The sequence below is a fragment of the Xyrauchen texanus genome, chromosome 37 (genome assembly GCF_025860055.1).
Source record: "Xyrauchen texanus isolate HMW12.3.18 chromosome 37, RBS_HiC_50CHRs, whole genome shotgun sequence".
Lineage (NCBI taxonomy): Eukaryota > Metazoa > Chordata > Actinopteri > Cypriniformes > Catostomidae > Xyrauchen > Xyrauchen texanus.
This window is the reverse complement of record NC_068312.1, coordinates 26,162,201-26,178,906: the sequence shown is the minus strand read 5'-3', so window position 1 is coordinate 26,178,906 and position 16,706 is coordinate 26,162,201. Positions and strand designations below refer to the sequence as shown.

General features: G+C 39.8%; 1 protein-coding gene across 1 annotated transcript in view; it reads left to right on the top strand.

Annotated features, from left to right (window-relative positions):
- The window catches only part of LOC127631096 (adherens junction-associated protein 1-like), a 74,449-nt gene that overhangs the window by 20,747 nt on the left and 36,996 nt on the right, over window positions 1-16,706 (top strand). The window contains exon 2 of the mRNA XM_052109071.1: window positions 14,189-14,907. Within this exon, the coding sequence (XP_051965031.1) occupies window positions 14,189-14,907 (719 nt within the window). The remainder of the gene's footprint in view (window positions 1-14,188; window positions 14,908-16,706) is intronic.

Sequence of the window (16,706 nt, the reverse complement as noted above, 5' to 3'; positions counted from 1 at the left end):
TAACAGGTACCATGTGTCGGCACCGTCAGTGCACTGTTGCATTTAAATCTCAGAACGTTTAATATCTTGGAGACATTTTACACTTTATACTACTGTTAATAAAAAAATTTAATTGCAAGGATTTATACTGGGTAATGGTATTTATCAGTGAGGCCAGCAAAGCCTTCTCTGCTGGCCTAACCTGCCAAATAAATAAATATTTTTCATCCTTTCATTCTCAATCAAATTTTTGCCTATGTATTTTTAAATGATTTCCACTCTTAATTAATTTACAAACAAATAGAGAAAAACTAAAAGTGTATCTAATTTATGCCTTGATGCTTACAAGCAAAGCATGACAACTGTTTCACAAATCACATGCCTGAAGCAGCAGGTGAGTTTGAGCTCCACCCCCTCAGGCCTTCAGAATTTCCACAGAATCCCTCAACAGTGCAAACAAATTGGCATCTAATGTCAGATTGTCAGATTCATCAGCCAATTTATCTGTTCTTGGTGGGTGTGACCTTTAGGATATGTCCCGGTCGAGGTCTTCTAGCTGGCCTTGACTGACGTAATCATGCTTTGAAAGCGAAGAGCGTGAGATCTTGCTGACGAGTCGGCTGTCATCACTGCTGGTATTTTTGTTGAGAAAGAGATCCTTAATTTATTAATCATGAAAGGAGGACTGATTTTCACTTCAAGCAAATTGGTAACGCTTTTTGCATTGTTATAGCAACATCAGAAGTTTTAAGTGTAAATTAGGCTGCTTGAGCATTCAGTGTCTGATCAAGTTCTGAAAAATAGTGCTGATTTCCATTCAACTCGGTAAGTCGGATTTTACAACTTCCTACTAGGAAAAGTGCAATGGATTGCATCTTGAAGTCAGAACTACAACTTGTAGCAACCCATAATACATTGCTTCAAAGGAAATGTTTAAAACAAAATTCAAATGCAAGTAATGTTAATTCCCAAGTTGAAGTACCTCAGTAGATGGGTGCAGAGTATATACTATGTATAATTATGTTAATATATAATTAAAATAAAGTATTTGACTAAAAGTACACCTGTAAAATGTATTTTATTTTCTCTTTACATCATTATAACTCTACTAAAAATGAGTTTGTTACAGTCTCACTCAAAGCACTCGAGCTTGTTAAAGAGTGCCGTGCTGTCATAGTAACCATGTTCCCTTCCTTTTCCATTTGTCCTATGAAGGCCGTTTTGTTTAAATGAGATTTATTTATAGGAGGACGCTCGGTATACTGCAGCCTTCAAAGCAAGTATGCATCTTACCTAGCACGCAGCCTTCGAAACGAGACACATCCAGTAGTTCATTGCCACACGAGGAAATGAGACAAATATCATCCTAACATATAAGAATGTTAAAACAAAGAATGTTATATAACATTATTTTTCAGCCCTGGAACTCAAACCATTTTCTGACCACCCCACCCCCCCAAATAAAAATATATATTCAAGTAATTAAATTAATATCTTAAACATGCATCTAGTCAACTAATGGCTTAAATTAACACCTACATGTCGACTAGGAAAATCTTTGGTAGCCCTACTGACTGTCATGTCTACATGTATTTTGTTCATGTTTTGATTTCATGTTTTTTATTTTAGAATTCTAGTTCCTGTTTCATGTCATGTGGTTCCCTTATCATGTGATTTCCCTCCATGTTCTTGTGTCTTGTTTTCATTGGCTTATTGTCTTATCAGTTCTAGTTTGTCATTGGTTTAAGGTTATTAGTCTTGTTATCTTGTTTATAGCTCTGTCTGTTCATTGGTTTTCTTGTTATTTTTTTACCCAATGTCTGTGTATTTAAGCCCTCATGTTTGCCATTGTCTCTTGTCAAGTATTGTTTATGGACCTTGTTTGCTAAGTCTAGTTTAAGTCAAGTTTATGGTCATGTTAATTGTTTGTGTTCGTGTTTATGTTTAGTTTAGTTCATGTCTATAGTTAGGGTTTTTGACTTCACGTATGTACTTGGGTTCTTCATCTTCACATCATCGTCTTCAACAGCGCTTCGTTACACTGACAGCACGCATAAGTCAAGTCAATGTTATTTGTATAGCACCTTTCACAACACACTTCTTTTCAAAGCAGCTTTACAGAAGATCAGGCATTAACAGACAATAAAACTGTAATGTTTATTACGTTGATGAATCATCATTGTGTAATTAGATAAAATACGATTGTTTATCGTGTTTAAAAATAAGTAATTAATGAATAGTTGGATTAATAACCCCAGTGAGCAAACTGAAGGCGACTGTGGCAAGGAACACAAAACTCCATAAGATGTTGATTAATGGAGAAAAATAACCTTGGGAGAAACCAGACTCACTGTGGGGGCCAGTTCCCCTGTGGCTAACATCATGAATATAATGTAAATGTTATTATGTATAGTTAAAGTCATGGTTTAAAATTAATAAACTAAGCGTAAGAATATTCCCCAAAGTCTCGCACTCTATCTAATCTCATCTGCTGCTTTTGCGCGCTAAAACACTATTATTTTTGGCAGCCGTGGGGTGGGCTTTGCTCTTTTGATTGTAAACTCAAATGTCATTGGTTACTTACCCTTTTCCGGAAGTCTGTTTTTTTATATATTTTTTTATTTTTAATTTTTTTTTATTTTTGTATGAACATCAACAGAAAGGCAGTCATACCTGAAATATTTACAAATAAAGACTGAGATTACAATTCAATTTACACATCACATTCTCCACAACATATCAAACAATAAATAAAAAAATTTAAAAAGTAAATAAGTAAAATAAACAAAAATACAAATAACAATTGAATAACAATATTTTGCTTTGGAACTTTTCATCCCACTCAATTGAAAATTCCTCTTTAAAAGTAATCAGGGAGGAATTTGGAAATATTTACATTTGTGTATGTACAATTTCAACAAAAGCAATAAATTATTAACAAAAGATACATTTTTATCCTTAATTAATAAACAAAATGTAACAATTTCCCATGAAATTATCAGTCTCGCAGGTATTTTTTGTTGCATCCAGCTAAATGCATCCTTCCAGAAAGAATACACCAAATTACATTGAAAAAACAATTGTTCAGCTGTTTCTGTATCTGACTTGTATATTTGATACAGATTTGAGTCCCCAACATTAAATCTTATTTTTTTAAATTCTTTAGTTGGATAAATATGATTAATAATTTTGAAGTGCACCTCTTTACATTAAGGGGCAATAGGAAATGAAAAGAAATTTGTTCTAATTTCACTTCTTCTCCAAATTATAAAAAATGTAAGATCTCTTTACAGGACCTGGAAAACATTGTTGTTGTAAACCATCTCTCAAAAATCTGTTAGCATTTTTTATCTGCAAAGTTTTCATTTTCTATCATGAGATCTTGCAATTTAGGTTTTACCACTGAATATTTTAATTGTTCCTTAACTAATTTAATCATCGACAATGGGATACTTTTAATAATTTTATCATACACTTTAGGGGAGCAACTTATATTGTATTTAACACAAAAATGATTGAGACTCATTATATTCCCAAAGTTATCCATCACATGTGTCACTGACCATATGCCTTTTTGCCACAACTCATCAATAAACAAAGATTTTCTGCTCACTGTTATACACATTATTCCAGATTGACATGTTATGTGGGCTAGAATGATGTAAAATCAATTTCCAATATAATAGTACTTGTTGGTGAAAAGGAAAAAGTTTTACAGATAGTTTAGAAATTTAAAAGTCACACTGTAACAGAAAACTTATGCCACCACATTTCATTTCACACACTCATTATTAAAAAAAAAAAAACAGATTGTAACCGTTTAAGCTTGATAGTCTCATTCATAATGTCAAAGTCAATCGTCTTAAATCGATATTAATCATATCACTTTTACATTTATAATGACTTTTCCTTTTCCATATAAAATCTAAATTCTATTTATTTATTTATTTGATCTTTTTAGCAGAAGTTGCTAGTGAAAAACACGGATAAATGAATCTAGAAAGACTCTCTACTTACATTTGAATCTCAAAACATTTTATATCTCATTGGAGACATTTTTACACTGGGTAGTACTTTTGAATAAAAACTGATAATTGCAAGGATTCATAAATGGAAATCTGCCTCAGCATTATCAAAAAAGCGTTTTTAAAAATCCTCATTCAGTATTAATAAAAGACTGTTATTGGCCCATCCTTGCCAGTGCTGAGAAAAGTAACAGGCACCAAATGATACAGCCATCTGTCCTTCGGCTGAGATGTTAAACCGAGGTCCTGACTCTCTGTGACTCTCAGAGTTCCTGATACTTCTCAAAAAGAGTAGTCCCTGATGTCCTGGCCAAATTCTCCCCACTGGCCCTTACCAATCATGGCCTCCTAATTATCCTCTTTCATGAATTGGCTCTATCACTCCACTCTCTCCTCTTCACCAGTAGCTGGTGTGTGGTGAGAGTTCTGGCACACTATGGCTGCCATCACATCATCCATGTGGATGCTGCACACTTGTGGGGGTTGAGGAGAGTCCCCTGTTCACTTTGTGAAGTGCTTTGAGCGTAGTGTCAGAAAAGTGCTACATAAATGTAACGTTCAGTCATTCATTCATCTCCGCTATAGGGGATTGCACAATAGTGATACGTTCAGACATTCATTCATCTACGCTATAGGGGATTGCACAATAGTGATACCAACTTGTATAACGGAGAGGGACTTTTTGTTTTTTGTCTGATTATGACAGACTCACAGTCACTCAATTGCAAGGTATCTCATACAAATTTTTTTTTAGCATTGATACAAATGTATATAAACAAGAACAGGCGCATGATTAGGGGGAGGGGGTAAATTCACCCACATCCCCAATTCTATGCCAATGTACACACATAACCCGGTCAATGCAGCCTGACAATCCACCGTGACTGAACCCCACCCAACTACACTCCTGCATAACATAGCACAAAAAATGTTACACGTTAGAGATGTGTTTATAAAATTCTTAATTTGACATGCTACAGGGTTCAACGCTAAGGATTTTTTCTACTGGCCCGTTTGGGACAGTGCTTCAGATTTTTACTGGCCCTTGAAAAATGATCACTGTCAACACAAAAATGACAAACAGCTCTTTTTACCATCATGATTTAAAAAATATGTCCAAAGATATATATTTTTTTACATATCTTATGTTTATAATACAATTTCCCCCAGGGGCCTGGGTAGCTCAGCGAGTAAAGACACTGACTACCATCCCTGGAGTCACGAGTTAGAATCCAGGATGTGCTGAGTGAATCCAGCCATGTCTCCTAAGCAACAAAATTGGCTCAGTTGCTAGGGAGGGTAGAGTCAAATGGGGTAACCTCCTAGTGGTCACTATAATGGGGTTCTCGCTCTCGGTGGTGCATGTGGTGAGTTGTGCGTGGATACCGCGGAGAATAGCGTGAAGCCTCCACATGCGCTACGTCTCTGAGGTAACATGCTCAACAAGCCACGTGATAAAATGCATGGATTGATGGTCTCAGACATGGAGGCAACTGAGATTCGTCCTCTGCCATCCAGATTGAGGACAGATTGAGTCACTACGCCACCACGAGGTCTTAGAGTGCATTGAGAATTATGCATTCCAAATTAGGGAGTTAAAGTGGAGAATTTTTTTTTTTTTAAATACAATGTCCCCCAAAATTGAATCACATTTATAATTTGCAAGATATGATTTATGCCTTATGTAATCCCATATGTGCACTTTACAGATATAAATGAATAAATACATCATATTAACCTCAGCCATCATGCCATTTATAAATGTGTTTTTAAGCAAAGCGTTCTGTGGAGGAGATGATGGGTTTTCTGTCACCGTTTAGTCATGCTGTCATGCAACTTTTGCACATGTGTAGTGTTTTCACAAGAAGGATCAAAGATTATTCACAGAGTTTAAGATTTGATTATTGGCTGAGAGAACAAACTTGCTACTAAATCGGTTGTGATGTGCAATATACAATAGGTAGATATTAGTCATGATTTATGAATTAACAATGTATATAACATGAAATCAGACAACCCAAACAAGACCAACACTGACTGATATACAAAGAACAAAAACAAAAGTACCTGTATGGTCCAGAAATTAGACATTTAACAGGTGTTTTATGAGGATGATATAAAGTACACTGTTTTAAATATGTATCTTCAACCTGCAGCTGAACAGCTCTGACAATAAAAGTCTAATAGCCATAGTGATCTTGATTCTTTTCATATCAAATGCCAGACACGTGCATAACTGGGGTTTAACAAAGTTTATTACGTCTCATTCAGTGCTTCATGTCTAAAGGCAAATTAATGAGAAAAATTGTGTTTGGTTTTTACAGTGGGAATAAAACTTGCGCTCTGTCCCTTTACAAGAGCACATGCGTGTTAAACAGACTACGCTGCATGGAGAGAGGTGATAATGAAATGCACAGAGAGACATGGATTTTCAGTCCTATAGAATTAAACTGTTGATTTCTTGTGTTCCAATGCTGGATTACTAATTTTCAGCAACATGTAAAAAAGAAAAATGTGGAGATTTTGCACACTGTGAACAGGGAATGTGTGGGGATACTTAAAATTTTGCAAAACATGTTAAATCCCACTACGAAATTCATTAAGTTTCTACACATTGGTAATAGCTGCTGCTAAGACACTTGGAAAAGAGCGAGGACAGAAAAAAGAAAGATAGGATACACTGTAAAAAATGTTTTGTCAGGGTAATGTGCTTCATGTTGTACCATCTAATATTAACTTTTATATTTAAGGGAAAATATTTAGTATGACTGATTCAACTTGACTACATTGGATTTCACCAACTAAAGTCATTCATAAGGTTAGATCAAGTAGAACGTTTCACGGTAGCTGGACACCATACTGGCTCTTATACAAGCATTTATGCGCTACCCTGTGAAGGCACACAATGGTTGACAGTCAGAAAGTCTTCTGTTTACTGAGTCTAAGGTGAAATTTCATGGTACCTATTTAAATGATATCTGATAGGTAATTAATACGTTTTATGCATGTCATCTAATAAAAAAAGTAAAAAAGTGTTAACACCAGTAGAGCCTGTTCATTGTCTTTCAGGCTTTCAGCAGATAACGTCTTGGTTACTGTCGTAACCTCCATTCCCTGATGGAGGGAACAAGAAGTTGTGTCGATATAGTGACACTAGGGATAGCTCTTGGGAGCCCCAAACACCTCTGATCTTTGAGAAAAGGCCAATGGGAATTGACGAGTGGAATTTGCATGCCACTCCCCCAGACATACGGGTATAAAAAGAGCTGGCTCGCAACCACTCATTAAGGTTGTGGTCATTCAAAGTGGTCATCACATGGACTTACCAACCTGCAGCATTGCATGTGGAGGAAGTTTCTGTGATAGGTCCTACCTGGAGGGGACAGAGCTCTTCAAACACGGCCACTGGTGGCAGAGGGAACTCTGCCCAAGGAAAACGTGAGTTTACCAACGGGGAAACCGTACCGTGGATGATACATCACATGGGGTTACTCACGGGCAACCAGCGTATGTGGAGCATCTACCACAGTACAGGGCCTACTAGCACACGTACTGGGCCGGCATCGAATTTCTCTGCTGAATTCGTCTGCCACAGGGCTAAGGAGGAAGGACATCCAGGGTCCACAGCCTTGTGAACTTGGATGGGGGGACAAAATTGCACGTGTTCCCCTCTAGGAGGAGAAAGGTGCTGTACGCAAGTGGTTCACCCGGCTAGTTGCCCCACATACTTACCTGTTCATACCTGACAACACACGGGACGAAACCGTCTCAACCTGGAGATTGTAGAATCTTGCAAAGTGACCCAGTGGGCGATACTCTATTTGGAAACAGCCCTCCCTTTCTGCTGTCCTCCGAAGCAGACAAAGAGCTGCTCAGAGCGCCTAAAGCTCTGCAAGTAGTTGTGCCAAGCATGCACCGGACATAGCAATGACAAGGCTAGGTCTGCCTCCTCCTGGGCCAGCGCTTGCAGGCTCACCACCTAATCCCTAAACGGGGTTGTGGGAACCTCGGGCAAATAGCCCGGTCAGGGTTTCAGGATCACGTGAGAGTATGCCGGACCGAACTCCAGGCTGGTGTTGCTGACAGAGAACGTCTGCAGGTCCCCAACCGTCTTGATGGATGTGAGCCCAGTCAGGAGGGCAGTGTTCAATAATTAGCCCAACTGACTCTAGGGGCTCAAACAGGGCTGTCCGCAGGCCCTGCAGGACCATGGATAGATCCCATGAGGGAAAGAGGCATGGCCTGGGAGAATTCAGCCTCCTCAAGCCTCTAAGGAACCTGATGATCAGGTCGTGCTTCCCAAGGGACTTAATATATACTGTGTTGTGGTGCGCCATAATACCGGCCACATATACCTTCAAGGTTGAGGGGGACAGCCACCCCTCCAGCCTCTCCTGCAGGATGGAAAGCACCAACCCGACTGCACATCTCTGGGTGTCTTTACGTCGGGAAGAACACCACTAAGCAAAATATATGCCACTTCAAGGCATACAGGCGGCTCATAGAGGGAGCCCTGGTCTGAGTGATTGTGTCTACCACCAGCAGTGGTAGGCCACTTAGGTTTTCAGTGTTCCATCCAAGGGCCAGACATGGAGATTCCAGGTCACGGGTGCCAGAGTGTCTACATGTGCTTCACCGAATTAACTAAACATCAGCTGGACCACCTGGGGGTGGAGTCTCCACTTTCACCTGAGTGACACCACGTGTGCTGCGGCATTGAGGTCGCCCGGGATGTGGGTGGCTCGCAACTACTTGAGTCGCTGCTAACTCCAGAGGAGCAGACGGCAGGTGAGTTGTGACATGCGATGTGAGCATAAGCTGACTTGACGAATTTCTTGCCCTCAGAAATTCAAGGTCCGTCCAAGGGCTGAATAAGTGGCTGTAGGTCGGCATGATGGCCACTCGATGTGTGCTGCAGCACCATGCCCATCCTGGGACTCGAGTCTGAAGCCAGTGATGGAGCGGTCTCATATACATCAACCCAAGCGGCGTAACCGCCGCAGACAATGCCATATGCCCCAGAAGCCTATGAAATTGTTTCAGTGGGACCACCATTCTCCACCTGAATGACTTCAGGCAGTTCAGCAGCAACTGTGTGTGCTATCATAGAGACTGAGTCTAAGTTAATCCTGAGAAAATAGATGCTCTGAACTGGGGAGAGCTTGCTCTTTTCCCAGGTGACTCGAAGCCCGAACTAGATGAGGTGACTGAGCACAAGGTCCCTGTGTGCACACAATGAGTCTCAAGAGTGAGCTAGAATCAGCCAGTCATCGAGATAATTGAGGATGCAAATGCCCACTTCTCCTAATGGGGTAAGCTCATCCTGTTCCTGAGCCCCGAATTAGACAGCAAATGGGGCGAGTCACCTGTCTCATCCCAGAACTTGACCAGGGCAAACAAGCGTACTGGAAATGGGATGTCCGTGGGGGATTACCCGGCAAAACCACTCCCATTAGGGTCTCCAAATCACCCCCAGTGCTAACCAACACAGCCTCATACCATAGGTAGAAGGACCGGGGCAGGGTGCAGCTGGAGTGGCTTTCCCTCTGAAGAAGGAACGCCGCGACCACAACATTGCCATGGTCATGTTCTCGCAGTGAGAGTGGGCGCGGCCCATGCAGGTGAGACAGCAATCGTGGCCATCAGTGGCAGAGAGGTAGGGACCGCAACCAGGAAATAAAAACAGATGGAAAGACAACTTTGAAAAGACGCTCTCCATCAGTGCCACTCCTTTAGAGAAAATATATGCTTTAATTGCAAGAATATATACTCCTTTAGGCTGTCGAAGCGCCCAGGGGCATTTTCTGCACTCAGTCCTTGCACAAGGGGGAGAAACCGCTGTAATGCGCCTTAAATCTCAGTGGAATTCAGCTCTCTGTGATTCACAGTTAGGCTAGTTGTGGCATTTTGTATAGGGACCCCTAGTGTCACTACATCGAAACAACCGCGATTGAGTGACAGATAGGGCATATCTTGATTACTGTCGTAACCTCTGTTCTCTGATGTAGGGAACGGGACCTTTTGTCCCTCTTTCCACAACACTGAACTACCCACCAAAATGGCCAGGACCCTGTCTCGGCTCCTCAGCGCAAAACCTGAATGAGTGGTTGCGAGCCAGCTCCTTTTATACCAGTATGTCCGGGGGAGAGGCATGCAAATTCCACTCACCAATTCCCATTGGCCTTTTCTCAAAGATTAGAGGTGTTTGGGCTCCCAAGAGCTACCCCTAGAGTAACTACATCGACACAATGTTGAGTGAGTGACAGATAATGAACATTCTTTCCATTTTATTTTTAACCACTTCTTTTAACTTGTATGTGTCCAGAAATTTGTTATTTTAGTACTTTCGTTTAAAAATACAAAGTGTATTATTATGATAATGAATGAGAAAACTATAATGAGAATACAGAACTAATTTATATTCCCACTGAGTCTGTAGTTGTGCTGCTGTTAAATCTAAGCATCAAAACACAAATCTTACGCAAGCTTGCAAAGATAGTGACCATTATATGTAATTCATATCCAAAAGGGGGATGATTTATTCCTGTTGTGTCTTGTAGTTTTAATTAATTGCATTTATTGCTTCTTCATTTATTTATTTATTTGTTTTTACACTTGGCATACATTTTATGTATTACACAGTTGCATAAATCTATGAAAAACAGGCTGTGAATTAGGGAAAATATTCTGTGTGTCTTTCCATTTTTAGGATGTGAATTCAAATAGTTTACTTTGAAAATCTAACTTAGAATTTTGTATGATGTGTTGAATCAGAATGCAAAATCTAAATGTGCTCCACTAAGCTGAACTGACCTGAATCATAGGCAATGCGTTATAAGTAAAAAGGGGTTGTTAAGAAAGATGTACTCATTAATGGCACATCCTGTTTGATACATCCCCTTAAGTAAATACAGTGATGTTCTTGGCAGGAATTACATTCTAATGGAACACATTAGCAGAAGAAGTGTGAGTCTGGGCCCCCCAAGCCCCACCCAATGGGACCAAAGGACCTTATTAGTGAAGTAATATCTGTCAGGTGAAAGGTCAACCAAATGTCCTGACCCAGTTCAGTCAAACCAGATCCCACAAGTCCATTTTTTTAATAGCAAGGGAGAGAGATGTGAAGAGAGGCTAGAAGAGGGGGATAAATGGAGACAAGGGCCCTCTCCTAGTGTGCTTGAAGAATCCATCTTATCCGTGAACAGAGGAAGCAGCATGCTGAACAAGCTCTAAGTAATTGTGCTCTTAAGTATAGGTAAATGGAAGTGTGCTTTAGATGAAAGACAGTTTATTCTTCTTTGGAATGATAGTTGATAAAATTCCTCATGAACTGATGATTTCCAACCCATGCATTGCTTCTGTAACCCGCACACACACACACAAGACGAGACAGTCACAATGTGAGTAAACACTGCTTTTATTAAAGAGCAGGCGAAGGTACAGTGGGGAAAATCCAGAGGGAGAATTGTCGAGGAAGCGTAGGGTCAAAAGCCGGGGAATCAAAGTAGAGAAAAGGGGCAAATCCGGGAGAGAGTGGTCAATGAGAGCGGGAGGTCGAAGCCGGGAATCAGACACAACTAGACGGGACTAGTGGGAGCAAAAGACAGGGGAACAAGGGGCGCTGGCATGCTAAGGGGTAAACCAGAGGAGTACAAAACTAGACGAGACTAGCGGGGGGCAAAGATACGGGAAACTAAATATAATAACCAACGGGTGTGAAACGAATGTGCTGTGATATAAATAGGGGAACTAACGAGCGGTGCAGGTGTAACGAATAAAGGGGTGATTGAGACGAGTGCAGGTGTACATAATGTTCTGGTGATTGGGAGCGGGCTTGTGAGCCCGAGGGGGGAGATAGTGTACGAGCATGTGAGCTCGTAGAAGCAAAAACGAGCCTGCAAGCTCGAGCGAGCAAAACGGGCGTGGAAGCCCGAGGGAGCAAAACGAGCGAGGAAGCTCGAGGGGGCGGAGCGAGGGAGCGGGGTTCGTGACAGCTATTTTGAGTGGCAGCCAGAAGTGTGGTACTGTTCCAGGTTCTGAAGAGAAACCAGATGCTATTACAATTTTCTTTCTCTCACTGATGTTCATATTATTATTTTAATCACAGATATACTGTATAACTAATTCCATCTGACAGTTCTTTTTGCATCTTCCTACCTCCGTAGTTCCTCCTTTACGTCATTTGATTTCAGTCTCAGCTTCAAACTCAACTGTCTATCCTACCATCTATGTCTCTGCATTTGTTCAACAATGGTTCAGCAAACTCAATATTAACACAATAGGGGTTACTTATGTGTAGACTGGTAACAATTTTTTTTCCTGATGCTAGTTAAATCATTATAATAATCATCATCATAAAAATAAGAAAATAACAAAAAAGGTGAAATATCAAAATTCTTCAAAAATCAAAAACAAGAGACATGGTCTGTAAATGAAGCATCCAAAATGCCTCTCATTGTAATAATTTCCTCTGTTTTATTCTTCCTATACTGCTGCTAATCAATAAAAGACACATTTTCTAGAGGCACTTTCAGAGTGCAGACCATATATTTTTATCTGATGTGAAAAAATAAAATAAAAAATATTTTAGTTTAAAACACATTTGTCAAGTTCATAGAAATACAGTCTTTGGGTGCATCTTGGTTTTACACAAGGTAAGTCAGGAATATTAACAAGTTTTCTCAGGATTACACCAAATGACTAGAACAAAAAGTATTTTCATAAAAATGATTTGAAAAAATAATAATCTATTAAATATAATAATTTAAGCTTCATAAACAGTTTTGATGGTCTAGGGTTTTCTATGTTTTATGTTCTTTGCCATATGACAGTAGAATGGCGACCTTTATGTTGGTTACACCACATAACTTAGATTTGGTGGACAAATGTTTTTCAAAAATATTAATCATATTTGTTTTTTAATGGTTTCACTGCTTTTTAAAAAGACATAATAATAAAAGATTATTTTCCTACACATGCTAACATTCCTTTTTCAATAATTTAATTAAGGAGTACACCATATTAAGTTTTTTATTTACTTTAAGCCCTAGAAATAAATATAAATTGACTTTTAATTCATTAAGTGAAAACATTTTCATAGAAGAGGTGTTTTCAAGTAATTAATTTTTGTTTTGTGTAACTTAATAATATATAACTTAATAGATCTGGGCAAAAAATAGCATCATGTCATTGTCCCAAATATAAATAAAAAGTTTTTACTGTATTCCAAAAATCCAGTAAGTTTAATTTTAAGGCATACAAGTTAGTCTGTAATCATTATAGTTAACTTTATATAAAAATATAAGAAGTCTTTGGCATGCTTTTATTTAGACAGCTAGGTAAACATGAGTGGGTAAACAAATGTCCACACAAAAATAGTAAACTCTGAAAGCACCTATTTTGTGGGGATGATTGAGGAAAACAGCTTAAATGATTACTTAATGAAGGAAAAAAAAAAAATAATCCAATAAGGTTTTTAAGAGGATTAGGTTTAGAGGAAGAGGATAGGAAGTTTTTCTAGCTTAAAATAAAAAAAAAAGTGAAGTCAATGAAAGTCACCACCAAGATAGAAAAAGAAAAACGTGTGTATATGTGTGCTAACTAATTATGCATCGCATTAGCACATGGTTGAGGTTATTAATCCCACAAAATTAGTGCTCGACCATGACCAATTTTGTTAAAGGACAGTAAAGATAACAGATATCCCTTGATGAACTCTCTTTGTATTGATTAATAAAGATCCTTGGTTTATAGACACAATATATGAGGGCATGAGAGTAATATGAAGGCATGAAAGTTCAAAGTCTTTGAAAACAACATTGAAGAGCATTTTTAGCGTCTAGCTGTTAGGGTGGAATCACACATCTAATTAATATTGGAGTTCAATTTATGAGAATTTAATGAGCCACAGAGCAGAACGAAGCCTAAAGCGAAAATCGCTAGACTGGAAAATGGTGTTGGAAAAAAGGACGTTACAAAGAGTGCTGCACAGGCCTATCTATTCAGTCCTTGAATGATCTAACAAGGGAGTCTTTAAGGTAAAGAACTTGTGTAAATCTTGGTGAGTTGGCATCCTCTCACTGTGATGTGATCTTGGAGAATAAAATCAATCACTCTGATTAAGGTGCTTAAATTTTGCTGATTTCTCTCTTTCTTTCTTCCTTCTTTCTTTCTCTGCTCTCCAGTTCCATGGTTGTTTGGAGACCTGGGGGAATGTTGGGATGTAGAATGTGTATCCTCTTCATCCTTGTCCATATTACATTGGATCTGTCTCTGTGTGCACCAGTAGGCCAGAGCCTCATGCTCAAACTACTGCCCAGAACAGTGCCCTACCTGCAGCCACACCTTCTGCCCAATCGGGAAATGCTCAATGGCCAGCACTTGAGGACTCGGGGCACCTTGTATCGTGGTTTTCCCCCTCCTTTGCCATTACAGCTGGGGGCCACCAAATTATGGGGGCAAAGGAACCGCAGGTCTCTCCAGAAACAACAACTTTGTGCAGAGTGTAAATTGACCCCCTCTTACAAAGGGAAGTCAATTGCATTACCAGAGGGGAGTAAATCTGATTTAAATCTGCATTTATCTCGCTCACGGAGGCAGCTGAAAGGGGATGCCTATGACACCCTGGAGGGGAGGACCACCACAGTTGCAGGATTTATTGACTGGGGCCCAACAGGGGCTGATGAGGGAGTTGAGGAGGATGCAAGGGTGACTCCAAACACCACTGTCACCTCATTACCTCCCTCCACCACCACAGTTAGTGTAACTAGCACTACCACGCGGAGCCCCCAAAGGACGCATGCGGTGATTTCAACCGTGCACCCTAAGAGGCACAGCACCACACAGCCAAGCGCTAACTCCAGAGTGACTGCCAAATCACCTAAACCTTTTGGGGACACACCAGGTAGGAGAGAAATCTGAAGGATTACTGTCATACATGTCTTGATTCTGCTGTTCATGAAAATTACAAGTGTCAATGCCCTCCAAGATGTATTTGAGGCAAATAGCAATCCGATCCTGACTCGACCAAGTGCTAATGCATCTGATTGTTTAGGCCACATATGTAAAACATTACTCCATGTCCAAATACAGAAAATTGGGAGCCAAAAGATGACAAAGAAAATGGGGTACATAAAAGCTGTTGCATTTTTTACAGCAATCGTCAAAGCAAATTTAGCCTCCTCTGATTTTTATGGGCCACATACAGTGTAGCAAAGTTTTGTTGCACAGCATTAACATCATCATGAAATTTAACTTCATTATATTTGCATATACTGTACATATGCAGTAATACTAGATCAGATTTATATTCATTTGTCTGAAACACATATACAGTATGTTGAAAAGTGTAAATTAAATGTACATTTCCAATCGGATACCAATTTTATGTCAAGACACATGCAGTGACTAAGTGTAAATAGACCCTAAATCAGTTGAAGTTTGATCATATATTTACATTTCAGAGGAGGTTAAAGTTGAAGTGTGTAATTTCTTTGACACTAGTGTCTCATACGGAAAAATGTTCAAACATATTTCGGAATTGACTCTCTGTCTTCCATTGGTCAAACAAACAGATAGCCCAACAGATAGTAGAGATGGGAGCTTTGGTTGAGCCCATGTTGCTGTGTCGGTCTATACGGACCATTTTAATAAACAGAGGAAGTGCCACAAAGCCACGGTCTTTACAGAAATAAACCTATGAATTGTTTACATACAGTTGCCTCTGCATATTAAGCTGGGATAGAAGAAATAATTTTAACATCGAAAATATTACACATCAGTTTTAAGCAAGCAAAGATATTTTTAGGAATTTGGACGTCAGTTGGTTTAAGGTCGTGCATGAACATGGTGCAGAGATTTGTGGAACTCATATCATAGTGCAGTGCATCAAACATACTGTGTGGGCTTGTCTTAGAAATACGAGGGTGGAATACATTCCCAAAGCTGTACTTGGCACACAACTGGCAGAGAACTTACAGCAAAAAAGGTGGGTGAATTGTCGAGAAGCCAAGAGCATGCATCTAGCTACTGTTTTGGTAAAAATATTGTCATTCTCTTAAAACTTTGCTATTAAATGAATACAGTTTTCAAAAACTGAACAAAAAAGAGCCTGCAGGTGCGTAATAGCTGTGTGGTATGTGTAAACCTCATTCCCCTGGCCTCAAGAGGTGCACTAGCGACAGATGCTAGAGGCTGTAGCCTTTAGCCTCCTCATTAGAGTGCATGCCACCCATGCCAGCTGATGCTGATACGGATCCAGCTCGGAGGGGGTTGAGCAGGACTGGTTATAGTGGTGCTGTTACCTGGAAGGGAGTGAAGTTTAGGGGGTGAGTGTAATGGGAGCCATCTGGTTTGTGATAGCTGTATGGTATGTGTAAACCTAACTCCCCTGTCCTCAAGAGGCGCACTAGCAGCTGACAATAGAGGCTGTATCCTTCAGCTTCCTCGTTAATGTGCCCGCCACCCATGCCAGCTGACTCCGGTTCGAATCCCACTGGGAGCAGGTCGAGCAGGACCGGTTACACTGGCTTTGAAAGTTTGTCAGATTGCCCAGTCTAATTGGCTAATGGGCTAATTGAGAGAAGCATCAGGCAGCTGGATGGTGTTGAAGTGGATGCAATTTGTGATCAATGCTGAATTTTCAGCATCATTACTGCAGTCTTCAGTGTCACATGATCCTTCAGAAATCATTATAAGATGGTG